The sequence below is a fragment of the Onychomys torridus genome, chromosome 11 (genome assembly GCF_903995425.1).
Source record: "Onychomys torridus chromosome 11, mOncTor1.1, whole genome shotgun sequence".
Lineage (NCBI taxonomy): Eukaryota > Metazoa > Chordata > Mammalia > Rodentia > Cricetidae > Onychomys > Onychomys torridus.
In genome coordinates, this window is record NC_050453.1 from 10,316,906 (window position 1) to 10,344,643 (window position 27,738).

Here is a 27,738-nt window from a genome sequence, read left to right on the forward strand (position 1 = left end):
TCAGAGGCAGAGGCAGGCAATCTCTGTGAGTTTGAGGCCAGCCTGGTCTACAGAGGGAGTTCCAGGACAGCCAAGGCTACACAGAAAAACCCTGCCTCAAAAACCAGACAAAAGAAAAAACAAGATTCTATGCCCTGAAGAAATCCAGTTTATAAGCAGGAATGCTGATTGTACAAATGACCTGGACAGTCATTTGGAACTTTTTCATTTCTCCACTTAAAAACAGTAACACTTGAGCCAGGAGTGGTGGGCACATGCCTTTAATCCCAGCACTCAGGAAGCACTCGGGTGGAGTGATCTCTGATTTCAAGGCCTGCTTAGTCTACAGAACAAGTTCCAGGACAGCAAGGACTACATAGAGAAACCCTGTCTCAAAAACAAAAACAAAATCAAGCAAACGATAACTAAAAAACAAACAAAAACAACAAAAAACCAAAATAAGCAACAATAACAAAAACCAAAAAAAAACTAAGACCACTTAAGACCTTGAAACTAAAAATTATCCAGACTTCAAAACAAGTGGTTGGTCTGGTTAGCTAATTAATAAAACTAAACTCCTTTTTTGTTTTTCTTCTCTGTTTTTAGGAAGTGTCTTGCTATGTAATAGAGGCTGGTCTTGAGGCCATGGGCCCAAGCAATCTTCCTAGCTCAAACCACTGGAACAGCTATGACTGCCACATGTGCCACCGCTCCTGGGGACCTGGTCAATTATTTTTAGGGAGGAGCAATGAGAATTAAAAAGTATTATATGCCTAAGTTATGAGACTATTAGACTACGGAAAGTGATATTCTTCAATCCCATGTTCCACCCCAACTACTGATCTAAATCACCGATCAACGATGAATGCAGCTGAGCTCTGATTGTTCATCAGCTCTAAGATGTGTTACTGTGAGAACCAAGTCCTCCGGGGTAAGAGAGCGAAGCACCTTTCAGGGAGTGAGCGCGCTTTTGACAGACTCTGGAACTCGGCTTGCATAGTACTCATAATTCCTCAGTGCGGCCAGGACTCCTGCCGAGTTCATGTGCTTCACCTCCTTGTTGTACTGGAGGGCGTTCCCGTGGATGTCTGTCAACTTCCCTGCAGAAGAGCAGCACACAAAGTTAGCGGGTAGTTGGGTGAGGATGCTTCAAGGGTTCTCTTGGAGGACAGGATGGGGCAGCGTTGAACCCCAGGGCTAGTTATTCTCTCTCTATCTCTAGTTATTCTTTCATGACTTTGTAGAATGTTTGTCCTGGGGATTGAACCTATGGTTTCATGCACACTAGACAAGCACTCAAGCACTGTACTACTGAGCTACATCCCCAGCCCTTTTTGTTTTTACTTTTGAGGACAAGTCCGAGTTGTCCAGGCTTGACCTTTTTTTTTTTTTTTTTTAGTTTACTCTTCTCTCACATATTACTTCCAGATCACAGTGTTCTCTCCCTTCTCTCCACCTGCTCCGCCCTCCCTTTTTTAAACAAGATCTCACCATAAAGCCCTGGCTGGCTTGGAATGTAATAGGTAGCCCAGGCTAGCCCTGAACTTACAGTGATCTTGGCTGTACCTCAGGAGTTCTAAGATTACAGGTCTGTTCCACCCCAATACCCTCTTGCCTCCCTCCTGTCTTCAGAACTAGAGATTGAACCAAGTGCCTCCTGTATGCCAAATGTGAGCTCTACCACTGAACTACAGCCATATACTCTTAGGTTGTAGTTCTTTCTTCTTATTTATTTATTTTTAAATATTTATTTATTAGAGTTAGGGTTAGGAAAAATAATAAATATTTTATATGCATAGTATTTTGCCTGCGTGTGTGTATTGTGCACTGTACCGTGAATCCTAATTGGCCTTAACAATAAAAACCTGGAGTCAGATATTGGGGTAAATGCTGAAAGATCAGAGAAGCAGAGCAGCCAGTCACTAGAGAGACTTCCTACCTCTGCTGAATCCTCAGACTGAAAGGGCCAGCTCCCGTCTCCCCCTGCCTTATCACTCCCTGTTTCCTCCTCCCGAGTGCTGGGATTAAAGGTGAGTGCCACCACTGCCTGGCTCCTAGTGGCTAGCTCTGCACTCTGATCTCCAGACAAGCTTTATTTGTTAGAGCACAAACAAAATACACCACAGTACACCATATGAGCCCAGTGCCCTTGAAGGTCAGATGAGGGCACCATATCCACTGCAATTGGAATTACAGATGTTCGTGAGCCACTGTGTGGACGCTGGGATCTGAACCTGAGTCCTCTGCAAGAGCAACCAGTGCTCTTGACCACTGAACCATCTCTTTAGCCATGCAAATGAATTTCTTGGTATCAATCTCTCTTACTATACAGCATACTTCCCAAAGTGTTTCCTGTCTGTCTGTCTGTCTGTCTTAGTCAGGTTACTACTGCTGTGATGAAACTCCATGACCAAAAGCAACATGGGGAGGAAAGGGTTGATTTGGCTTACTCACCTGAATCACAGTTCACTGAGGGGAGCTGAGGCAGGAACTCAAACCGGGTAAGAACCTCTGGAGGCAGGAGCTGATGCAGAGGCCATGGAAGGATGCTGCTTACGGCTTCTTCCCATGGTTTGCTCAGCCTGCTTTCTTATAGCACCCAGGACCACCAGCTCTAGGATGATACCATCCACCATGGGCCCTCCCCATCAATCACCAATTAAGGAGATGCCTTACAGGCTTGCCTACAGCCTGATCTTATGGAGACATTTTCTCAAGGCTCCCTCCTTCAGATGACTTTAGCTTGTGTCTAGATGACAAAAAAACTAGAGCCTCCAACATGCCAGCCTGGTGTTGTTACACTCTGCCCCATCATCTGTTTTCTAATTTTTAGAGGGAGGGTCTAGTATTTAAAAATATATTCATTCATCTTCTCTCTCTCTCTCTCTCTCTCTCTCTCTCTCTCTCTCTCTCTCTCTCTCTGTGTGGCAGCAAAAGTCAGAGGGGGCATGTCGAAGCTGGAGTTATAGGTGGTTGTGAACCACCAGATGTGGGTGCTGGGAACTGAATTCATGTCCCCTGGCCAAGCAAGAAGTGCTCTGAGTTTCTAAGCCAGGGTGACACAATGAGCCAGTCCCAGGCCAGCCAGGGACACAGTGAGACTTGTCTTAATGAAACCAACAAACAGCAACAACAACAAAACAAGAGTTTGACTAACTGTATGAAGATGAAATTCCATTCTTACTAAAGACTATAAACTAGAGAAAATGAAGTTTGTTGAAAATATCCTTGCTGACATAAAGATGATGGGTTTGGGTGGATCATCTCTAGGCTTCCGTCCAGCATCTACATCCTAGGAATCTCGGTGAAGAATGTTAACTGAGGGCTGGAGAGATGGCTCAGCAGCTAAAAGGGTTCATGACTGCTCTACCAGAGGATGTGGGTTTGATTCCTAGCAACCACATGGAAAGCTTATGGCCATCTATAACTCTACTTCTAGGTGATCCATCACCCTCTTCTAGCCTCCAAGAGCACCAGGCATGCATGTGGTACACAGACACACATGCAGAACAAAACACCCATACACATAAAATTACAAAAAAAGAAAATTACTGAAATATAATACCTGAGTACAATATAAAAACCAGAATTCTCCAAGATAGCTGGACTTACCTCCCACAGCATGCAAGATAACTTCTGGGGCACAAGTATCCCACTTCTTACAGCCAGGACTTGCAAATACATAAGCAGAGGCTTTGCCTTCAATCAGCTGGATGATCTGTAAGGTGGAAAGTAATAATTACCTCCACCATGTAAGGACCAAGTTGCCAATAGGAAAAACTGCCAATGGCCATTAAGGACATTTCATCACTTCTTGTCAGACTTAGATTAAAGCCCTAAACAGATTAAAAGATACCAGCATTATAAAGAAATAAAACAGGTGAATAATAATACATGGTAATCTAAAGGGAAAAAATATGACCAAACAAGCCACCATCTACAGTCCAAGTTAGATTAAGTTTTCTTATTCCCATGGTTTTCTTTCTTACTATAATGGAAATACATATTCACTATTGGACAAGTAATGTTTTTAAATTTCTAAAAAACTGGCCATTGGCTGGGCGGTGGTGGTACACGCCTTTAATCCCAGCACTCGGGAGGCAGAGGCAGGTGGATCTCTGTGAGTTCGAAGCCAACCTGGTCTACAGAGTGAGATCCAGGACAGGCTCCAAAGCTACAGAAAGACCCTGTCTCGAAAAACCAAAACAACAACAACAAACCTGGCCATTGCTAAGTAACAGAGAACTATTCCCAGCAGCACAGCGGACAAGTCCAGCAGGTATGCTGCTCTGGCTCGCCTAACAAGTACTTTCAGAGACTGCAGAACCCTCATCCATTGCTCCTCCCACGACTCCATTATGAACCATTAGTATTGACTGGTATTACTTGGTTTCTCAGAGACAGAGGCTCCTGCAGCCCAGGCTGGCCTCAGACTTGATTTATAGCCACAGATAACCTAGAACTCCTGATCCTCCTGTCTCCATCTCCCTGGTGCTGGGCCTGTAGGTATGCAGCACCACACGTGGCTATGGTTTGCATTCAACGGCCTCAGTCTGCGAATACTAGAGAAAGCGGTTTTTGGAGGAGGCATTTCGTTCAGCGACAGAAGACAGAGCCAACAGGACATGTCCTTGGTACCTTGTTTCCTGCTCCCCCCACTCGGAGCACATTGTCAGGGTTCATGGCCTCAACGCAGTCTGTGACCAGCTTGTTGCTGTGGGACCTGGTGGTCGTGATGATGTGCTTCCCAGCGGGCGCTTCTTTCAGCTGAAACCCAAAAGCACCCAAACCCAGAACTCCCCAGATGGTCCTGCCCAGCACAGCGTCGGGGCCTGCCTGTGTGAATGACAACAAAGCTCACCGTCACCAGAGGAAGATGTCAGCCACAGAGGAAACAGTTAGCCTCACTCAGCTGAAGTTACCAGGTTTGTGATACAGGATATAGTTTTGAGTTACAAAAGTAAAAACACACAATGTTTAAAATACAAGGGCAGTGAATAGACAAAGAATTTATCCTGAGGATAATCTGATTATCCTCATGGCTGTTTTGGTCACAGTTTCAAAGAAAGGAGATACTTTTGTCCTCAGGAGAGTGACCTTCTTACTCTGATTGCTGTTTCTTTTGGAATCATCCACTAATCTCCCTGTTAAATGAAACCAGCAATTTTTTCAAAGATATTGAAGTTCCAGGAAGTGCAACTCTGTACTGATCAATATTAGAGTACTAATGTAATGATCATGTATACTTTCATTATTCAAGGAACGATGGGAACTGCGTTACCTAAGTGAGGATGCATTATGCTGCCACAGACACGGAGCAACCTAACAGGCTGATGCTAAGAGAGCTGTGGCCAGTGGAGACGGGACTAAGATTTTAATGATAAACGCCCCAATAGAACTAAATGACAGCACAATCTTAGAATCTGTTTTCCTTTGTGGAGCTCAGAGACCTTTTCCAACCACACTGCTAAATACACTTTTCATGTAGATAAAGCATATTTCAGAAAAAATGAAATTGATGCTAACACACGAAGTCCAAACTCAACAGTTTCATATCAGCCTGGGAGGTGTACTGTGAGAAAAGGCATATGATTCACCCAACAAGGATGTGTCAGTATCACATTAAGTTCCTTATGCATGCATTAGCCCATCCGATACTCAAAGCAACCCCAGAAAGTAGATGTTATTCTTATTAAACTGACCCAGGAGTCTAGGAAGTTCCTCTCAAAATCCAGCTCATCTAGGTTCAGAGCTCTTGTTGTTTCACTTTACTTTTGAAGATGTGGTCTTGCTATGCAGCCACGGCTAGCCTGGGACTGTGATAGGCCAGGCTGGCCTCAAACTCAGAGATCCGCCTGTCTCTGCCTCCCAAGTGCTGGGATTTAAGGCGTGCACCACCACCGCCTGGCAGACTTATTTATTTTTATTTGTTTTTTTTTGAGACAGGGTTTCTCTGTATAGTCCTGGCTGTCCTGGAACTCACTCTATAAAACAGGCTGACCTCAGACTCTCAGAAATCCACCTGCCTCTGCCTCCTGAGTGTTGGGATTAAAGGCGAATGCCACCACTGTCTGGCAAAAAGACTTGTTTTTAATTTATGTGTTTGAGTGTTTGCTTACATGTATGTATGTCCACTATGTGTGCCTCAAACTAGAGTTCCAGATGACCATGAGCAGCCATGTGGGTGCTGATAACCCAACCTGGGTTCTCTGCAAGAGCAGTAAGTGCTCCCAACTGCCAAGTCTGAGAAGCTTCTGATTTTGCTTTGCATTGTTGTTTTCGAGGTGGGGTCTCACTGCATTGCCCTAGATGGCCTTGAAAGGACATTGCTGGCTCAGCCTTCCAAGTAGGTGGAACTACAGGTCAGTGCCACTGTGTCCATCAAAGCAGGCACTGGGCAACCTGAGCTGACGTGTTCAGATGTTTTCAAAGTCATCACTTCTTTGTCCTAGAGAAGTACACTGCGCTTTTGGGGTGAAACAGGCTTATGCTGCAGGCTGTGTGCCCTGGGAAGTAGAGTCGAGGGCAGGGGGTGGGTATCAAGGAGTGTGTGTGGGATCAGCAGCTGTAGAAGGAAACACTTTGGACAGAGGGGAAATGGGCTGCAATGTGGCCAGGTGGCAGCTCCGCCTGGGACTATGGGGGAACACTAGAGCTTAGGCAGCTCTTCAGAGCATCCCCAAATCCACACCTGCACTTTCTGGTCACGGGAAATAGACTGCTTTGGGGATGGTTGTGACTTGGGGGTGGGGGGGAGGCTCTTCACAGAGGAGGCATTCCCTGAGGAGGCTGACTGCTGGCTGTGTCTCCTGCCATGGAGCATCAGAGGAACCCAGACTGCTTGGAATGCCAGTGTGCATCCTCTCCTTCCTCCTAAGTATACCGATAACTCTTGATGGCAGCTCTAGACGCTTTTGCCTGTAATTCAACACTTAGGAAGTAGAAGCAGAAAAATTGTTTGTTCAAGTCAAACCTGAGCTACACAGTGAGTTCCACGCCAGCATGGGAAACACAATGAGAGTCTATTTCAAAGAGAAAGAGTCAGCTGGGTGGTGCACGCCTTAAGTCCCAGCACTCGAAGCAGGCGGATCTCTGTGAGTTCAAGGTCAGCCTGGTCTACAGAGTGAGTTCCAGGACAGCCAGAGCTACATGGAGAGAGCCTGTCTCAACAAACAAACAAACAAACAAACTGAAAGGAGTTCATACTCCCTTTGTGAATCAAGAAGACAAGAGGAGTGGCCTGAGGACCTGGGCTCCTGCTCCCCCTGCCCCACCTCTCCCCCGGCTCCTGCTCTCCCGGGGCTCCTGCTCCCCCTGCCCCCAGCTCCTGCCCCCCCCCCCCCCCGCCTCTCCCCAGCTCCTGCCACACCCACCCCCCACCCCCCGCCTCTCCCCCGGCTCCTGCTCTCCCTGGCTCCTGATCTGAGGTGTCCTATTCTTTCCTGCAAAGGACCCACGAGGAGGCCAGCGCTTGTCCTTCCATATGAGGGTTACTGTTAACTCTGGGTAAGAAGCTGGCTCCAACATAAAGACAGATGGAGTTTCATGGTGTTTTCACATGTCAGTATTTACTAGAATCAAAAATAAGTTTTCAGTTGTTCAGGTTTTTAACCCTGCCCAAGAGAGCAATAGAGATTAAAAACAGGGCTTAGAACTCACTTTGAATCCCAGCTCTGCTGCTTACGCAATGGGTGACAGTGGCAAGTTCAAGGCTTCAGTTTCCTCCTTTTCTGTGTGTGTGTGCGTGTGTGTGCGTGTGTTCCTAGGGACTGAACCCAGGGCCTTGCTCTTGCCAGGTGAGAACTCTACCACTGACCCACACCCCCAGCCCCCTTTTACTTTGTATTTTGTGACAGTCTCACTTTATTGCTGGTATCCCCAGAACTTGTAACACTCCGGCCCCAGCTTCTTGAGTGTCTGGGATTACAGGCCTGCACCACCAGGCCAGCTAGTATCCGTTTCTTTAATATGGACATAACCCTTTCCTTAAGCTGTGTGGTGAGTATTGCTAGAGACAGTGCATGTGAACCCCTTGAGCATGGCGGCACATGAGTGCCTGATGAACCTCAGCTTTGATGGTGACTATGCATCTTCAGCCCCGAACACCAGCAGCACAGCAGCCAACCTTTCGGCCTCTACCTGTTGCAACACATTTCAAGGTGTGCTCAGAGGGTAAGGAGGGCGAAGAGGACACAGCACAGGGAGACGAAGAAGAGGCGCAGAACAGGAGGAAGTGAACCGGTTCACGGGAGGGACTGGGGGCCACGGTGCCTGCCTCTTTCCTTCCTAGCACAGGAACCAGAACCCTATCTGTTTCTCACCTTCACTTTATTCCTCTGTTCCCTCAACTTCTCCTTTTCATTGCTCTGTGGAAGATGAATATAAGTATTCCAGTCTCAGAAATAAGGGATGAAATCATTAACAATTCCTAAGTACTTACATCTCTATTTTTGATAAAAGGGGCCATGCATACCTTTTTTTCTATCAATTAAATACCCTTCTTTTAAGGAATAGTGTTAAATCACAAACCCATGCCCAAGTATACTCCAGTACAGATAGCAAAGCCACACTGTCAGGATTAACCCCCAGGCATTTCATTTTGACTCAACTAACAATGTGGAGCCACTCTGGGAAACCCCAAGAAATAATCAAATTTCTAATCCCGTAAGCAGCAGAAATAAACAAACTTACATTACAACTAAATATGAAGTCTGTTCTCACATCAGACATGCAGAAGAGATAGCCCCCACTCTGGTTAGTCTGTTTTCCAAAGTTCATCAAGTCCACATTAATATGAAACTTTAAATATTGTACTTCAGTAAAACTTAATGATAGGTCCTTGCCCTGAAATTGCACTGGTCTCTCATTTCTAAAGGAGACAGTTTCTCTAAAGTGCAGCAGGAAGTCAGAGCAGGTTGGAAGAAACAAAGTCAGAGGAGGGGGCTGCAAGCATCGTTGGCTGGCTACCTGGACCGACAGTGATTCAGGTACTGCGCAGCATTACTTGGGAAGCAACATGGCTAGCATCTGTTCTTTGTTGACAAGGTTCATTTCTTCAGTGTGCTTCAAGAACTACCTGTAAACCAGGTGTCTTGATGACCATGCTAAATCAAGAACCAAACGGGTAATTTCCAAACTACTGCAACCGAATCACAAATGTATAAAAAGTATAATGCACACAGTCTATTTGCCCACATCTACATTCCTGCCCCAACAGCCCCTCAGAAAGTTCCAGTTCAATAGGTGAACAGTGGCCTGGGAAGCTGTACCTTGAAAACCCCACCCCCAAGTGGCTGCTTGTGTAAATGAATGAATGAGTGAGGTAGCAGGTGGACTGGATGGCGTCTGGACTTACTAGACACTATACTTATGGACCTAATATTTGTGACATTGGCAGCAGTACCTGGTAGTTGTAATATGGCTGGTTGATGATGCCTGCGATGGCCTTTCCTTCATAAGCAATCCCAATTAGGACCGTGACGTTGTCAAGCAGACCTATGAAGGAAGGAATTAGGCATGTCACTCTCTCACGTTATGGTTTACCACTGGTACACCCAACAAACAGCTGCTAGTCTCATTATTATTATTATTATTATTTTATTTTTTGTTTTTTCCAGACAGGGTTTCTCTGTGTAGGCCTGGCTATCCTGGGACTCATTCTCTAGACTGTGCTGGCCTCCACCTCCTGCCTCCTGAGTGTTAGGATCAAAGGAGTGTGCTACCCACCCCTGACTGCTAGTTATTTTTGTAGTAAAGATAGGGATCTGCAATGATTCTGCCATGGACAATCCTACTTGAGGCAAATGCAAAGCTCTAAGAGCTGGACAGAGACAGAAATGGGAATTACCACTGCTGAACTGAACGGACAGCCATGACCACACTCTCCTTAGTACAGTCTGTAAGCCTGCTAATGCCACGGTGGCAAAGCCATGTACACATTCTTCACTCCAAGGAGCCCCGTCCACTGTGCCCTCACCTGCTGGGTCAGACTGCTATTCCTGAATTCTGGCCCAGACTCACTTTCAAGCCTCTGGCAGGCAGCGAAATCTAGGGTTATCACATGGCACTGGGTCACTTAGTGGATTACAACTTGCAGGACTCCCTTTCCCTGAGCCAGCGGTCAATCAGCGCGTCAGGATGACTTCCCTGATTCTCAATGGGATTCAGAGAGGTTTTCAGTACACAAATACACACACGCACCGTATTTATGTGCATCTCTCTCTCTCTCTCTCTCTCTCTCTCTCACACACACACACACACACACACACACACACACACACACACACGCACGCACCCTCCCTAGAGTACATATGCATGCACCATACTCACAGACACATTCACACACAAAATACATGTGTGCCATATACACATTCATGTGCACACACATACACATGCTCATATATACACTCAATAGACATAATCACAGCACATATGTATTACATACACATTCACATACTGACACACAGTCACATACACCCTCACACAATACCTATGTGTGTTCCACACACACTCACATAGTATATATGCATGCTACACACACTCACGTAGCAGTCACATATAGTCACACACAGTGACACTCACACATACCCTCACACGGTATATATGCACACTCCACACATGCACACTGACACACTGAATACATTCAGTCACTATCATTCTATCTCATCCAAGAGCCAAGAACACTTTATCGGCAGTTATAAGAAATCTCCAGGGGCCTGGAGAGATGGCTCTTCCAGAGGTCCTGAGTTCAATTCCCAGCACCCACATGGTGGCTCACAACCATCTGTAATGAGACCTGGCGCCCCCTTCTGTATACATAATAAATAAATAAGTCTTAAAAAAAAAGCCGTCTCCAGGAAGCTGGGGAGCAACAGAAGAAAAGCTATGGTGATTTCTCCGGGGAGTTACTGTTGTCAACAGACAGTCTCACACTGCTCAGCCTGACCGGAACTCACTGTGTACCTCACTCAAGCTGGCCTCAGACTCATAGCAGTCCTCCTGCCTCGGTGTGCTGAGATTACAGGTGTGAGCTATCACACAGCTCCTCCTGACTTTTATGCCTCTGGTTTTAATTCAATGCTTTCTGGTTTTTCTCACCTCTGGAAACCTCAGATGAGGGGGTGAGGGGGATGCAGTGGGACTGAGATGAGGGGGTGAGGGGGGTGGGGGATGAGATGAGGGGATGAGGGGGACTGAGATGAGGGGATGAGGGGGATGGGGGGACTGAGATGAGGGGGTGAGGGGGATGGGGGGACTGAGATGAGGGGGTGAGGGGGACTGGGATGAGGGGATGAGGGGGGTGAGGGGGATGAGATGAGGGGGTGAGGGGGGTGAGATGAGGGGGTGAGGGGGGTGAGATGAGGGAGTGAGGGGGTGAGGGGGATGAGATGAGGGGTGAGGGGGATGAGATGAGGGGGTGAGGGGGTGAGGGGGGGTGAGATAAGGGAGTGAGGGGGTGAGGGGGATGAGATGAGGGGTGAGGGGGATGAGATGAGGGGGATGAGATGAGGGGGTGAGGGGGATGAGATGAGGGGTGAGGGGGATGAGGGGGATGAGATGAGGGGGTTGAGGGGGATGAGATGAGGGGGATGAGATGAGGGGGTGAGGGGGGTGAGATGAGGGGGTGAGGGGATGAGGGGGATGAGGTAAGGGGGTGAGGGGAATGGGGGGACTGGAGATGAGGGGGTGAGGGGGATGAGGGGGAGCAGGGGTGGTGGAGCTGGGGCAGCTCAGCTGTGCTCAGCATTTTTCTAGCCCAAGAAAACATGGTTTCAGCACAGTCCCTGGGGTAAGAAGGGTTACGATGATGGAGTCTCCCACGTGGGGACCCCAGAACTGGAGCTGGTAGAGTATGTAGGGTGGAATCTGAAGATGAACTCTTCCGGTTAGCACTCAGGTCTGACAGCAGACAGAACACAGCATTCATGTGTCTCTGCCTGGCCTCAGCGCTGTACATGTCGGGAGAGATACTGACCTTCAGTATATTCCTTGGTGCCATCTAAGGGGTCAACCCAAACCACAAGCTGCCAAATAAAAATGGAAGAGAGAGGACATATCCATATCAAGTATGTAAAAGTCAGAGAATGAATAGATTAACATGTTTGAGCACATTATTATGGATGACTTAAGTCAACATCATCACCTTTGTGATTATAAAAACAATAACCCAAAGCTGCATAATCATGGAGTAAGCACATTTAAAGTAAACAAAAGGCTGGTTTCACACGTTGTACAGCACAGTTCATAAATGCCGGCTGTCACTTGAACACAAGCACAATGTCATGGACTCACATAGCTCTAGGTGGCGCTACAGGGAAAGAACTTCCACAAAGCCCCAAGACTACTTTGCACAATCTAAGCTTGTTACTCATTTTATGTGTACGTGCAGACTTTTTTTTTTTTTTAGTGTTTTGAGACAGGGCCTCTCCACAAAGCCCTAGCTATCCTGGAATTCATTACGTAGGCCTCGAACTCACAAATCCGCCTGCCTTTGCCTCTCAAATGCTGGGATTCAAGGCACATGTCACCATGCCAGGCCTGTACATGCTCATTTAAAACATAATAACCCTGTCTCAAAAAACCAAAAAAAAAAGAAAAAGGTTTGGTTATCTTAAGGACATGTCACAATAACCTAAGAAAATGGAATGGCTTATATAATGGGCCTTAGACAAAAGAGAAATCCCTCTTGCTTAGGGCTTTCAACGGGATTCAGAATATCCTCCCATACCCAGTAAACTGGGTATGAATTTCTAGAACTCCTGATATCATGTCTCATTATTTTTTTTATCCCTTTTCTCACAGAATAGAATTTCTTCCTCATAATAATTATTCTGTAAGTGCAATGTTAAATAATTCAAAACTAGGATCCCCTGGAGCTGAAGTTTACAATGTGGTTGCTGGGAACTGAGCCTGGATCCTCACCAAGAGCAGCCAGGGCTATTAACCGCCAACTCATCTCTCCAGCCCAAGTGAGAAGACTTTTATGGTTTCTAGAATGACCAGCCCCACTGCCCACACAATGCTTTGTTACCAAATCCACTGAACAGCAAAGGAGACTTTCTTACTAAAAAGGCTTTTAATAATGGTTTCAGAAAGCAGAGGAGACCACAGGAGAGGACCGTGACTGGGGCCGGCCATGTGTCCATGTGGTCCTGCTCTTTCTGCTGGCTTGGAAGGACTCCCCGCCTGACTGCCACCTCTGAAACCACACATTTTCCCTCTTACAGACCAACTGTATTTCCTTCACCATGGCCACAGACATGGACTAACAGGGAGGACAAGCCATAAAGATGGGCCTTACAGGGGCTGGAGAGGTGTCTCAGTGGTTAAGAGTGTGTACTGCTCTTTCTGAGGCTCCAAGTTCGAGTCCCAGTATCCAAATCAGGTAGCTCACAGCTGCCTGTAACCCTGGCTCCAGGGGTATCTAACACCTCAGACATCTGTGGGTGTTTGCATACATGTGTCATGTGCATATATCCCCAACACATACACATAATTAAAATAATAAAAATAAATAAAAAAAAACAAAACAAAAAAACCCCCCCAAAAGACGGGCCTTACGTCTTCCTCCTTAATAGCGCTGTACTGTGATGGGCACGGCTGCTGCAGGATTTCCTCCCACTGCCCGTCTTCAATCAGCTCCTGATCCACTTCCCCGGGAGGCAGGTCCTGCAGCAGAAATGGGATGACACTGCTGAAGTGGCTTGTTCCCACGATGCATCGTGTCCCGGACACAAATGCAGCAGCTGGGTCCTAGCCACTGCCATTTCCCCTCATGTCCAGAGTGTTTACGGCAAACCTAGTATGACACCCCAGGAGCTTCTACCCTGAGCTTGAAATGTGGGCACCAGCAAGGGGCCTCCCCCATAGAAAGTCTCACAGTTTTGATGACTTAACCTCACAGCTGCATTCTAGCTTCATTTAAACCATGATTCAGGAACATCTAGAAAGAACCCCAAACACTTTTCTCTTATAAATGAATCCATTTTCCTTTACACATGTGTTTCCCAGTTTCTTTTGGAATGCTGGGATACTAAGGCAGTGGGTTATGAACCTGGGTGTCTAGTCACACTAGGCGTTGGGATGCAGCTCAGTGGTTCAGCAGTTGCCCAGCATGAACCAGACTGGGTATAAACCCAAGCACCCTAAAGGGGCAGTGTGAGTGAGGACGAAAAAGAACAAAACAATCTTCTTATGGAGCCTGGTACACCTGTAACCCCAGCACTTGACTGGCCAAAGCAGGAAGAACTCAAGGCCAGCCTGGGCTCCATAACGAGACCATGTCAAACAAACGCCAACACTAAACTAGGAACAAATCAGTGCTGTCAATATGGCGGCGTTTGAGTCTCAGAGCAACAGGACAAGAACAAGGGAGGAACAACCAGGAAGTGAGAAGTCGGCGCTTCCTGTTTGCAGAGACTATGATGCTTTACACGCAGACCCTAACCATTCCACAGAAAACTCCTAGAATCGGCCAATGCTTTCTGCAAAGTGGCAGGATACAATTTGCTTTTTTATACCAATAGCAAACAAACAAAGGTAGAAATCAGGGAAACAATCTCAGTTATAGGAGTCTCACTAAATAAGCCAAATACCCCAGAGGAATCCTGAGGAAGGAGGTGAAGGAACTCTACAATGAAAACTTTAAAACCAAAGAAAACCCCAGGCCTGGTTGGAATGAGCCTTTAACTCCAGAAGCAGGTGGATCTCTATGAGTTCAAGGTCAGGCTAGTCTACATATTGAGTTCCTGGCCAACCAAGGCTATATAGTGAGATTCCGTCTCAAAAGACTAAATCTCTGTAGAAAGAAATCAAGGCAGAGACTAGCAGATGAAAGGCCTCTCATGCTCATGGATTGGTAGAACTAGAGACATAAAAATGATCATCCTAGCAAAATCAATATACAGATTCAATGCAATCATAATCCAAATCACCATGGTTTTCTTCACAGAAATAGAAAACAACATCTTAAAACTCAAATGGAAACACATAGGAGCCCAGAGGGCCAAAGCAATCCAGAACAGGAACAATGCCAGAGGCATCACCATACCTGATCTCAAATGATACCACAGAACCACAGTTACAAGAAGGGCATGGCACTGGCACAGAAACAGACATGTAGATCAGTGGAATGGAACAGAAACCCCAGAATAAGCCCATATAGTCACAGCCACCTAACTTTTGACAAAGACACTAAAAACACATACCAGAAGAAAGAGCATCTTTGAAAAACTGTGCTGAGAAAACTGGATAATTACACATAGAAGAATGAAACTCGACCCTTCCCTCCTGCCTTGAACAAAAATCAACTCCAGGGGCTGGAGAGCTAGCTATCTGCTCTTCCAGAGGATCCAGGCTTGATCTCCAGCACCCACATGGCAGCTCGCAACCACCTATAATTCCAGTTCCAGGGGATCTGACGCCTTCTGCTGGCCTCCACAGGTAAAAGGCTCACATGTGGAGTAGCAACATCCAGACAAGCAAAACACACACACAGATACATATGTGCATACGTGTGTACACACACACACACACACACACACACACACACACACACACTCCAAACAAACAAAAACACTTAAAAAAAAATCTGGATGCCAGCCGGGCAGTGGTGGTGCCTGCCTTTAATCCCAGCACTCAGAAGCAAAAATAGGCAGATCTCTGAATTTGAGGCCAACCTTGCCTACACAGCGAGTTCCAGGACAGCCAGGGCTACACAAAGAAACCCTGTGTCAACAAACAAACAAACAACAAAAATGGGCTGTAGAACTGAACAGAGAATTCTCAAAAGTATTACAAATGAATAATAAACATTTTTAAAAGTGTTCAAACAACAGCATAAAAAGAACTACAAATTAGAGTTACTTTGAGATTCCATCTCATCCTAGGCAGAAGGGCTGTCATCAAGAAATTATAAGAGAATAGATGTTGGTGAGGAAGTGGAAAAAGAGATACTTCTTCACTATTGGTGGGAGTGTAACCTAGTGCAGGAGAGAGGCACTTCTTCACTGTTGGTGGGTGTGTAACCCAGTACAGGAGAAAGAGGTACTTCTTCACTGTTGGTGGGTGTGTAACCTAGTGCAGCCAGTAAGGAAATTGGTGTGGAGACTCCTCAAAAAACTAGGACTAGACCTACCATACAACCCAGCTATCCCATCTAGGACGTGCCCAAAGGCTGGGCATCCACTACTGAGAACTGACTCGTCTGTTTACTGCTGCTCTATTCACAATAGCTAGGATGCATTTTTTAAAGTTGGAAGGGAAGGTGAACGACCTGGCTAGGAACTTCTCCCCCACAAAACTATAGTTTATTGAAAACCCCAGTGCTATGTGTGGGGTAATTCCTTGTAAGTTGGTCAGGGAGGTCCTAGTGATCCCTAAGACAATATAGGCACTTGTCATTTGTCTTGGCTGTCCACTAGAGTTAGAAGACAAGACCTTCCTGCCGAGGACACCACACACTTTGGTTGCATGATACAGAGAAATCAAGCTAGAAATGATCTGGAAACATTTTCCCTGTGGACTAGCTTTCACAGTGCTAGAAGGGGCTATGAGCTGGTGGGGAAGAAAAGATTCCCCAGCTGTGAGCCACAAACGACAGTGCTAACCTGTCAGGCAAGCTGTGTCTCCATGTGCAACAGGGGCACGTCAACTCCTGCTCCTGACTGAATCTGAGCACTACTCCACTCAGGGGAGTCCATGCTTAGTTCTCTAGACCTACTCAGTGTCTGGAAACCCACTCATATAAAGAGGGAGGTCACAAGCCCTATTGGGGAATTAAACTCTATGGCTTTACTAAATTCACAGTGTCAAACCACCTTATAAACATGCACGTTTATTCCCAGAGCTAATTTCTATTCTTAGCCTTAATCACAAGCTCCTCTTTCTAGTGAACGCTGATGAAGGGCTCTGAGATGTATGGCTGCATAATAAGACTAAGTGAGAGCTGACTGCTCAGCTCTAAGGAAGACATCCATACCATCCCCACTCAGGTTCACGAAGCCTTGCAGAAGACGGACAGAAAGACTGTGAGGGCCGGGAATGTGGAAAAGGGCTGCAGAACACCATCATCACTGGGGTAATACACAGCCAGCGCAACCACGAAACTCTCAGCACCCACAGATGACTGCCCTGGCTGTGAAAGCAGATGGGCCCATCAAGAGCTGAGCAGAACTACGTCCTACAGACAGATTCAGGGGAAGGGGAAGCCACTGCTTTCCGTGGTGGACCACTCGTGACCAGGCTCTGATGGACAGTCCCAATTAAAGAGTCACACAGATGCGCTGGTTAAACTAAGTGGGAGACTGAACCAAACCAACGTCATGAATTGGGAAAGGGACAAGTCGGGAGTGAGGGGGTTGAAAGGGGTGGGAAGGAAATTCAAGAGTGTGGCGTAATCAGAATGTATTATTTACCTGTACTAACTTGTCAAAGAACTTAATAAAAAACAAAACCAAAGCATATTCTGTTCTCTCAGTTCTAAGTATGCAAGTGTGATTTCTGAAGTGAAAGACCAGTAAACCAACAAAAACAAAACCCATTCTATTTCCAAGTTTCAGAACTTTGACAATTCTTAAAATTTAACTTTTGATGCTGGGGCTCAAACCCAGGGCCTCACATGTGTGAGCCACACGGTCTTATTCCTGAGATGTTCTCTCACCTCCGAGCCTCACCTCCAGCAAGGAGTGTTCTATCACTGAGCCTAACTTACGGTTCTAATGCTGCATAGTCACTACCATGGCAACCGTGTATCCCATCACTAAGAACAGAGACTTAGCCCAGAAGTGGACTGAAATATAAAGTCAGATTACTTCCTCTAAGGAAAATGATCACTTCTGTGTTCAAACCCTAGCTCTGATACTAAGACTGTAACCATGACACATGATTCAATGGCATGTCGGTTATGAATCGATGGGCTATGGTGACGCTTACCTCCTCCCCTATAATTGTCAGCCTAGGGAACTTCCGTGCCAGGGAAGAGCATATGCTCATCTGTACCAAGCGGTCTGCTTTGGTCTGCAGGTCTGTGGCTGAGGTCTGTAACAAAGAATGCAAATCTCAATAGAAATACCATCAGGGATAAGTGGTCTTCCCACTCCCAAGTGCACAGTACCCATATAATTTACACTACATTCTCAGATTTCAGATTCACAGAGCTTAGCCCCAAATGAATCAACTAGTCATATGCTCTGCCGCTTCTCAGAGAATTAACAGCAATTAAGACAGGGAAGTGAAGCTGGGTGGTATTGTATGACTGTAATCTCAGCACTTGGAAGGCTGAGGCAGGAGGATTGCCATGAATTTGAGATCAACTTGCACTACAAGTATACCAATAAATAAACATAATTTAGAAACACAGAGTGTTTGTATATGTGTTGATGGAGATCAAACCCATACCTTGTGCATGCTGAGAAAGCACTCTACCACTGAGTTATATTACCAGCTCCATAATGCTTCAAGTTTGCAAAGGTGCTATTAAATTATTTGGAATGTGCTGAGTGACGGTGGTTCATTTCTTTAATCCCAGCACTCGGAGGCAGAGCCAGGCGGATCTCCGTGAGTCTACAGAGTGAGTTCTAGGAAAGGCTCCAAAGCTACACAGAGAAACCCTGCCTCAAAAAACCAAAATAAATAAATAAATTGGAATGTTTTCTTCTCTAGTTGAGAATTCTTTTATAAGATTCTAGTTACCAACTTTCTTCATAGGCTACGAGACAGGAAACTACCAGTGTGGCACTACACATTTTTTAGAATCTCATACTTGAAAAGCAGAAGCAGCAGGTTCACCAGAGGTCCTAGTCTAGCCTGGTCTACATAGTGAGTTTCAAGCCAGCTCCCACAAGTCCTGTGCCAGCCTACTCTACACAGTGAGTTCCAGGCCAGCCAGGGCAGCATAATAAGACCTTATTATCTCAAAGCCACAATAAACAAACAAACCAAAGAAATACATTTACACTGCTCCAAAGTGAAGCTGCATACTCTATCATCAGTGTACCAAGACCATCCTCAATAACCACCCCCACCCTGCCCTTGTAATGCAAGAGTTCCTAAAGATGACTGATTCATTAATGCATCAGAAAGAATTTCTGGGTTTTTTTGGAGGGTGGTAGTGGTAGTGGTGAAGATGGAGATGGGGTTGAGACAGAGTCACTTGAACTCACTATATAGCCGAGGCTGGCCTAGAACTTCTGCACCTCTTGTCTTCATCTCCTAGGTGCTGGGACTACAGCTGTCTGACACCACATGTGGCTTTTATAGCTTTGAATAACAAACACTTATTTAAAAATCAGATTTTCTCAAACATGTCGTATGTTCTAAGGTTGCATGGTTTTGTAGGGAATAGATTAGGATCTGTTCTGGAGGTGGACTTCATCATATATACAAAGACCTTGAATGAAGTATGGAGTTATTTTCTTTTTTCTTTCTGGTTTTTCAAGACAGGGTTTCTCCGTGTAACATTCCTGGCTGTCTTGGAACTGGCTCTGTAGCCCAGGCTGCCCTCAAACTCAGAGAGATCCGCCTGCCTCTGCCTCCAGAGTGTGCCACCACACTCAGGTTCGAGTTCTTTTCAAAGCAGATGTTGAAAGGAAGGCTCTGGTGAAGTCCATCATTTTACCATTACTTGGTCTAGACTATGACATTCTTTTTTTTTTTCAGAGATGAGGACCAAACCCAGGGCCTTGCGCTTACCAAGCGCTCTACCACTGAGCTAAATCCCCAATCCCTTAAAAATTTGAAGGTTTTTTTTTGTTTTTGTTTTGTTTTTTTTTTTTCAAGACAGGGTTTCTCTGTGTAGCTTTTCACCTTTCCTGGATCTCACTTGGTAGCCCAGGCTGGCCTTGAACTCACAGAGATCTGCCTGGCTCTGCCTCCCGAGTGCTGGGATTACAGGCGTGCGCCACCACCGCCTGTATGACATTCTTTACTACTGTGAAGAAACAGACAAGGTGGCAGTACCTTCTGCACGATGCCCAGGTCCCCTTCAGCAATGACACATCTGACTATGGCTCCCGCCTTCTGAGCGATGGCATACGCTGAGGCCACCAGCCGCATCAACACAGTGGGGGGGGAAGCCATGATGAGCCCTAAGGAAAGGAGAATGATGTTTTGTTACTTTAGAGACCAGCTACTAGTTTCAATTAATTGAATTCAAAACAACACCTATCTACTGAATGCCTGGGGCTGCCTCAATTAACTACATAGTTGTTGTTTTTTTTTTTAACAAAACAAAACATTGTTTCTCCGAGTAGCATTTCTGTCCTGGAACTCACTCTGTAGCCCAGGCTGGCCTCAAACTCACGGAGATTGCCTGCCTCTGCCTCCCAGGTGCTGGGATTAAGGGCCTGCACCACCACTGCCCTGCTACTACATAGGTTCTTTAATAAATACACACTAAAAGAGACTTGGAAGAGACACAGTTTTGGTATTAACTCTTTCAATACACCCTGTCACACTCTCTCTTAGCAAACAAAGCATTTTAAAGCCTGGAGAAACGAACTCAGCAGGTAAAAAGTTTTGAGTGTGAAGTGTGTAACATGCAAAGTAGAAGTCTTAGGAGCTAAAAATATAATATGTGACACCTGCCCTTAATCAGCTGATAAGTGCAAGGGAGGGGTGAGCAGCGTAAAGGACTTGGGTGTCCACATAGGGTAAACTGTAAAAAAAAGGAACTGGGCTGTAGCTCGGAGGTAGAACACGTGCTTTGCAGTTCAGTTCAGCCTATCAGGACCCTGCATACAAACTCTAGCACTGCTTACAACAAACAAACAAAAACTGCAACTAGGCAGCCCTGACAGGTCTAGAACTCCCCATGGAGACCAGGTGGCTTTAAACTCACAAGAGAGCCACCTGCCTCTGTCTCCTGAGTGCTGGGCCTCCATACTCATTCTGTTTATCTGACGTCTCACTATGTGGCCCAGGCTGGCCGCAAAGTACTAATCCTCCTGCCTCAGCCTTCTGAGCACTGGGATGACAAGTATATGTCATCACGCCTCGCTTCAACTGAAAGACGTAAAAAGGACACTCTGAAGGGCCATCCTTGTGGGGCCAACTGAGGTGCCAGCTATGCTATATTCCAGCCTGGCATCTTCCCTCCCATTTCCTTCCCTTCCCTTCTATAAGTGATTTCAACAACACTCTCTAGAAAGCCAGTTGTACTATATTTCTGTCTCCAAGGGCTTAAGGCAAAAACTCTCAGGCTACCCAGTGTTTGAACACAGGCAAAATGCAAAGCCTTGGGTTCAATCCCCACTACAACAAAACACAAAAACAAGGCAGACTTGGTGGCCTAGAAATCCTAGCACTCAGAAAGCTGAGGCAGGAGGACCCTCAGATGCAGACTAGCCTAGGCTACATAGTAAGTTCTAGGTCCACCTGGCTAAATAAAGATACATTGTTTCAACAACAACAACAACAATAAATACAACAACAAAAACCTTTACAACTTAAAACAAAAGCTTTTCCAACTCAAAATCAAATAAGGAATCAGTTTGACATTCCTTTACTTAGGTCAAGCAGTGCATGATTATTCCTTATCCACAGGAGCAAACCCATTTCCATCGCCAATTTCTGATGGAATAGTTGACTCCACATACCTTTAAATCCACCTGCATCCTCTTCCGTTGCCTCTGATCTAACCACAAGAGTTAAGAACTTAAATGGACAATAGACAAATATGGGGAAGCTCTTAAATGATGCAGTTAAGGCTGGAGAGATGGCTAAGTGATGCAGAGCACCGGCTTCTCTAGCAGAGCACCCGGGTTCAGCTCCCAGCTCCCACAAGGCAGCTCACAACCGTATGTAACTCCAGTTCCAGGCCAGTTCCCCTTTTGGCATCTGAAGGCACCAGGCATGCATGTGATTCACAGGCTTACATGCAGGTAAAACATCCACACACATAAGATAATAAAATAAATCTTGAAAAGAAAAGAGAGAGAAGCCAGATGGTTGTAGTGCACCCTTTTAATTTGAGGCAGAGGCAGGTGGATCTCTAAAAGTTTGAGGCCAACCTGGTCTACAGAGTGAGTTCCAGAGCAGCCAAGGCTACACACAGAAACCCTGTCTCGAAAGATGGAAAAAAAAGGTGTGGGGTGTGGGGAGAGACAAGATATAATGGAAACTGATATGCAGCACCGAAAACCATTTTTGTGGCCAATAGATGTTTGGAGTTAAAATGAAAATAAAATGGCAAAAAAAAAAAAAAAACAAAAGAAAAGAAAATGGCTATCTATGTGGTACATCTCATATTGTAATCAAGCTATGTTGATTTCTTGACACTCTAGGTTTTGCAGGTGGAATAAAGTAAATTACGATCATTACCAATTCAGGAACACCACAAATAAGACCCAGGAGCAATAGTTTAGGAGAGCATTTCACTGAACAGCCATCTATCTAATGTACTTTGAACTGGAAGGGTAGATCCAGGTTACTAGCCTTACCCAGCACCTTTTCTGGGGAAGGGGATGCTGGGAAATCACACCTGAGGCCTCACCAGGCAAGGTCTTTCTCACCCAGCTACCCTCAACTCGCCACAGGCCTAAGTGCTGACAGGAGTTTAACCTGTGGGAGTGGCGACAGAGAAGTAATTTTCTCCCACTGGAACTTTTCATAGATATCATTTACCCTTAATCCAGTTCAGTAATCATGTGAGCCTTGTTAGGCTTCGAGCAAGCTTAACCCACGTCCTCTCCAGCTTGCCACATATATGCAGACGTTTCTTCTTCCAACAGAAAATTTCCCAGCTGTCTGCTTGCTACCTCACTCAATAAATGCACCCTATGTTTTATGAACTACAATTTGAAGAGAGCATCAGGTTTGTAAGACCTAAGAATAGCAATATGACTACCCCTCCAGGCCCTAATACTTTTCTTACCATAGTTTTTTTTTTTTTTTTTTTAAAGAAATATATAGTTTTGATTCTTGGTATAAAGAAAAAGAAAAAAATTATCAAAACACAAAATGTGTAAAGGAGATTTTTACTAGCCTTCTCACGTCTCCCCAGCAACCCAGTGGGAAGTACCTTTTGGAGTGACGGGACTGAAGAACAAGGCTAAGGCTAACCACTCAGTTAACTTCCTTAGAGTGGCTCAGAAAACTCCTTTCTCTGACTCCACCTTTCTCTGAGTCTTCCCTGAGCACTTCTGGGAACATGACCTTTCAAAAGCTTAGCTAAAAAAACAGTGTGATGGCTAAAGACACAGACTTTGGAGTCAGCTGCCTATGTCCACATCCTGGATATGTTAGCTTTTGGAAAGCCACCCGACTCTTCATCCTTGAACTTCTAAATGGGAAAACCGCACCGAGTAGTATAGGGTTGCTGTGATTATTAAATAAGTACTACATGGAAGGCACTGAGCCTCTAGACAAGCATCAAACAACACTGGCTAGATACGTTTACCTGATTTCCTTTGTTCTGGCTACAACAGGGATACAGGGGAGTGCTAAAAACAAAAGGCGAGGGGCTGGAGAGATGGCTAATGGTTAAGGGCACACAGAGGTCGGACCCCAGATCCCAGGTGGAGCAGCTTACAGACACTTGTAACTCCAGCCCCAGGGGACCAGATGTCCTCCTCTGGCCTCCATTGGCACCTGCACTCATGAGTACATACTCACATTAGGACACAGGCACAAACTTATAATCTAAAGTAAAATGGAAACATCTCCATGGGCTCACACATCCAAATGGATACTTTCTCACCAAGTGCCAGTGTTCTCAGACACTGTGGGGAGAACTTTTAGGAGGCCTGGCCTAGTGAGAGGAAGTGGCTCCCTGGATGGTGGGCCAGTACTGACACCTGCTCCACTTGTTTGCTCTCTGTTCAAGCTCTCTGCTCCCAGATCCACCAACATGTAAGAAGCCCCATGTGAACTTCCACTGCTGAGAATGGGGGCCAGCCACCTGTCTTTCCCACCGTGATGGACTGTGTGCCCCTGAAACCATCAGGCAAAATAAACGGCTTCTCCCTTAGCTGCTTCTGACTCACTGATGAGACAACTGACCTAGGGAGTGGCGTGGTACCTGATGGGACAGAGGTGCTTCTGCACCATGCTTTAGGCTTGGGCCTTAGAGTAAATATGAAAAACAGTGAGTCAAAAGGCAATCAATCTAATTCCCATGCACGTAAGAAATCTTTACAACGCCTGCCAGCTACTCTAGAAGGATGGAACACATAAGCCAGGCATGGTGGGTGCTATAATTTCACCACTCAGAAGGCTGGGGTTCCTGTCACTAAGAGAACTGCTCAAAGTTCAGAACAGCCTGGACTAGAGACCAAGTGCCAGACCAGCCAGGTCTACACAGTAAGATCATCTCAAAAACAAAACAAACGAAACTTAAAACAGCAACAGAAAGAAAAATAGCAAGGCTCAAGTGACCAGTTTCTTCTCATAGCCTTAAGGTTTAAGGGCAAAACAATAACAACAACAACAACAACAACAAAAACCTGTATCCTTTTTGTCCTTTATCTTTAATTCTTTTTAAAAAATAATTTACTTATTTTTATTTGTTTTGCCTGCATGTATGTCTGTGTGAGGGTGTCAGATCTTGGAGTTACAGACAGTTGTTAGCTGTCATGTGGGTGCTGGGAATTGAACCTGGGTCCTCCAGAAGAGCAGTCAGTGCTCTTAACCACTGAGCCATCTCTCCAGCCCTTTTATCTTTAATTCTTATAAGGATGGTGAACATGCAGATGAGGATTTTAAAATGTCTGATATGTTCCCAGTAAAAGCATTAAAATCATTTATCTTTGGAACCTGATTAAATAGTGCTGAAGTTCAAGGTATCTGGAAAGATAAAAATGAGCGTGATGGAGCAAATTCTGAACAATTAATAGAGATTCCCTTGTTACCAGTTTTCAAACTATAATAATCAGCTGGGTGTGGTGACCCTGCTCCTGGTCTTTGCACTTAGGAAGCTGAGTCAGGAGGACTGGGAACAAAACCAACATTAGTTACATAGTAGTTTCCAGGCTAGCACTGGCTAACTAGTGGAGTACTTTCTCTAAACATGCACATACAAACTCTAAACAAAACAAAATGAATGTTTGGAGAAAGTATGTGTATGTGTATATATACATATAAGTGCATATATTACACACACACACACACACTCACACTCACACTCACACTCACACTGCATTTTAAAAAAAGGTTCCAGGTAGTCCTGGGTGGAAACATACTCCTATAATCCCAAAACTCAGGAGGCTGAGGTAAGAGAACCTTGGGTTTGAGGTCAGTTCGGTTTTTTTCAGTTTGTTTCTCTAATAGGTTTTAATCAAAAGAGTGAAACCATAAAAAGTCTAGGAATGGTTTTATAATTTGTAAAGGCCTTTGAAACACAAAATTAGGAGTTCATAAACAGTGTGTTAGCAAATTTACACAGAAATTAAAACTTCTACATGGCCAAAATGCCATAAGCAAAGTCATAACTGATAAAAGGAGAGGTTAAGTCTTGTACCATCTAGTAATAACTGAAGTTTTATTTGGGGCTCTTATGCCTTGGTATGTAAAAGACAATACTCCAGTGCAAGACGAGGCAAGAACAGTTGGCAAAAAGTTCCCAGAAAGAAAAAAGCGCTGGTCACTAAATATACGAATGTAATACTACCGAATATAAAGGAAATGCAAAGTTAGAGAATGAGAGGTGATTAAGATTCACACATGGCAAGCGTTTGCCCAGTCTTCAAGGACTGAGAGAACATATTCCTACTGGAGCCCTTTAACAAAAACAAATTGTATACATTGTTGGACGCAGCTATTATATTCCTGGGCAAACAAATCACAACGACCTACCAGCGTGCAGAAACGACAACCGAAAGAATGTTGGCTATTATGAAGTTTGCAAATTTGGATGCAATAAGAAGCGAAAGTCAAGTTTAACCTTGCTGTTTACTCATTATTAACCAGTGTCCTCCAGAAAGCCAAGCCCAGATAAACAACCCCATGTAGCCACTGGAGCTTCTAGATGCGGCTGAACTATATAGGCAGTGTATGTACCCCCGGGGGGCTGGGCACCACCACCCCTGGCTCTCCTCTACTGGGTGCCAGAGGTGGGCAGTTACCGGACCAATAAACTAGGGCTTTCCTAGGTCCTGCCCCGCCGCGGGAGACACTTACACTCAGCCGCCCCCGCGTCCTCAAACTGCAGACCTGCTGGGTCGCTCTCCGCCCCGGTCCCCACTTCCTGCAAGAACCGGTCCAATGTTCAGAGAAGCGGCTTCCGCAGCTGCGCCAGCGGGAACTCGGCGCAGGCGCACAACAGGCTCCCGGGCTGTTGGGGAAAAGCCTGTTCTGCGCGTTCGGCGCAGGTTCATGCCACCTGTTGTCAAAGTCCGAGTCCCCGGGACGTTCCCGGGTGCTGGTTCCTGGCGTCTTGGCCTCACCTCAACAACAGTTTCTACTCGTTTTGATTCTTGACGCAGGGTTTAGATAGCCCAGGCTGGCCTAGAGCCACACATCTTCCTAACTTAGCTGCGACTGCTCAGGTGCCACTATGCCCGGCTTGGCTTTATTTTTTGATGAGTTGCCTTTATGGGGTTGTTTTCATATGAGCAACACTCCGACCTCCCCCCCCCCCCCCCCCTTAAAAATCTCATGTTGTTCTTTTGTGAGGATATAACGAACACGTTTTGTTTCTATGTGTTTTCTGCAACTCTCAAACTTTACTTATAAGCAAACCATAGTGTGTGTGTGTGTGTGTGTGTGTGTGTGTGTGTGTGTGTGTGTGTGTGTAATCAAGGTCTTACTTAGGCTGGCCTCCAACTTATGGCAATCCTTCTACCCCAAGTTTTCATATATTGGCAGTTAAGAGAACTTGTTCTCCCTGAGGACCAGGGTTTGGTTCCTAGCACCCACAGCGAGGCTCACAACCATCTAAAACTCTAGTTCCAGGGTATCTGTGAGCACCAGGCACACATGGTGCACATAAATACACGCAAATAGTCATACACATAAAAATAAGTAAATCTAAAAAAATTACAAACTCATGCATTGGCTTTTGTAAATACATTGTAATTGTATAACAACTGCCATGAATAAGCACAAATAAAACCTATCTCATGCATATAGTGGAATGCAGAGTCCACAGGCGCTCTGCCTTGTATCTTCCCAGAGGGTTTCCCAGGGAACAGCCGAGTTGAATTAATGCGGCAAGTTGTTCTGTAGAGGGGTGTGTGTGTGTGTGTGTGTGTCGGGGTGGAGGCTGAGTGTATGAATCTTCACACTGCTGTTAGTCAGGTTCCCAGATGGGAAAATGCACTTCCGAGATGACGTGCATTCATTCATTCGATGATGGTGCAAACATGAGGACTCACAAAACACTTAAATGCTGGTGTAATTCCAGTTGGAGAAGTCTGGCATCTCCAGAGGCAGCTGGTTAGTGAAACTCACCACATTGGTGAGCTCTGGGTTTGACTGAAAGACCCTGACTCCATGAGTAAGGTGCAAGAACTATGGAAGATGAGTCCCAACATCAGTCTAGGACCTCCACATGCACACATGCATACCACACATACACATGGAAATAGAGGAAAAGGCATTACACACCGGAACAGTACATCCAGCAGTCTACTTTCAAATTCTCCCAATACTTGTTACCAGACTTCTTCATGTTTCTACTTTGAGACGACTCTGTCCTCTTGGCTCCCAAACTTGAGCATCTTTTTATAGTCATTGGCTTTTTATTTGTTTACCTTTTTTCTACTTTATCTTGATTTGCAGCAACTTTTTATACATTTTTTTTTTAAAGTGTAGAACAGGAATGGC

At 45.5% G+C, this 27,738-nt stretch overlaps 1 protein-coding gene across 3 annotated transcripts; it reads right to left on the bottom strand.

The window, feature by feature from the left end:
* Positions 1–421: 421 nt before the first annotated feature.
* Positions 422–27,685, bottom strand: Bpnt1 (3'(2'), 5'-bisphosphate nucleotidase 1). 3 transcript variants are annotated; one of them, XM_036202837.1, is made up of 10 exons: positions 27,520–27,685; positions 19,936–20,063; positions 17,911–18,015; positions 13,540–13,647; positions 11,954–12,002; positions 9,383–9,474; positions 8,301–8,345; positions 4,618–4,815; positions 3,592–3,697; positions 422–1,079 (listed from the first exon to the last, which is right to left on the bottom strand). In XM_036202837.1, the coding sequence occupies exons 1-10, from the start codon at positions 27,644–27,646 to the stop codon at positions 931–933; spliced, it is 1,107 nt and encodes a 368-aa protein (XP_036058730.1). In that variant the 5' UTR covers positions 27,647–27,685; the 3' UTR covers positions 422–930. The 3 variants fall into 3 exon arrangements, with proteins under 3 accessions (XP_036058730.1, XP_036058732.1, XP_036058731.1); XM_036202839.1 differs by lacking the exon at positions 27,520–27,685 and adding an exon at positions 26,092–26,214; XM_036202838.1 differs by lacking the exon at positions 8,301–8,345 and having other exon boundaries at positions 27,520–27,684.
* Positions 27,686–27,738: the final 53 nt, after the last annotated feature.

Bases quoted from the DNA above. Each gene is read 5' to 3' on its own strand.
- Bpnt1 (XM_036202837.1), bottom strand. From the start codon at position 27,646: ATGACTATAAAAAGATGCTCAAGTTTGGGAGCCAAGAGGACAGAGTCG. The intron at 9,475-11,953 runs GTCAGTATCTCT...CTTCCTTCATAG, and splicing joins CACCAAGGAATATACTGAAG to GTCTGCTTGACAACGTCACG. The intron at 3,698-4,617 runs GTACCAAGGACA...TCCACCTTACAG, and splicing joins TGGGGGGAGCAGGAAACAAG to ATCATCCAGCTGATTGAAGG.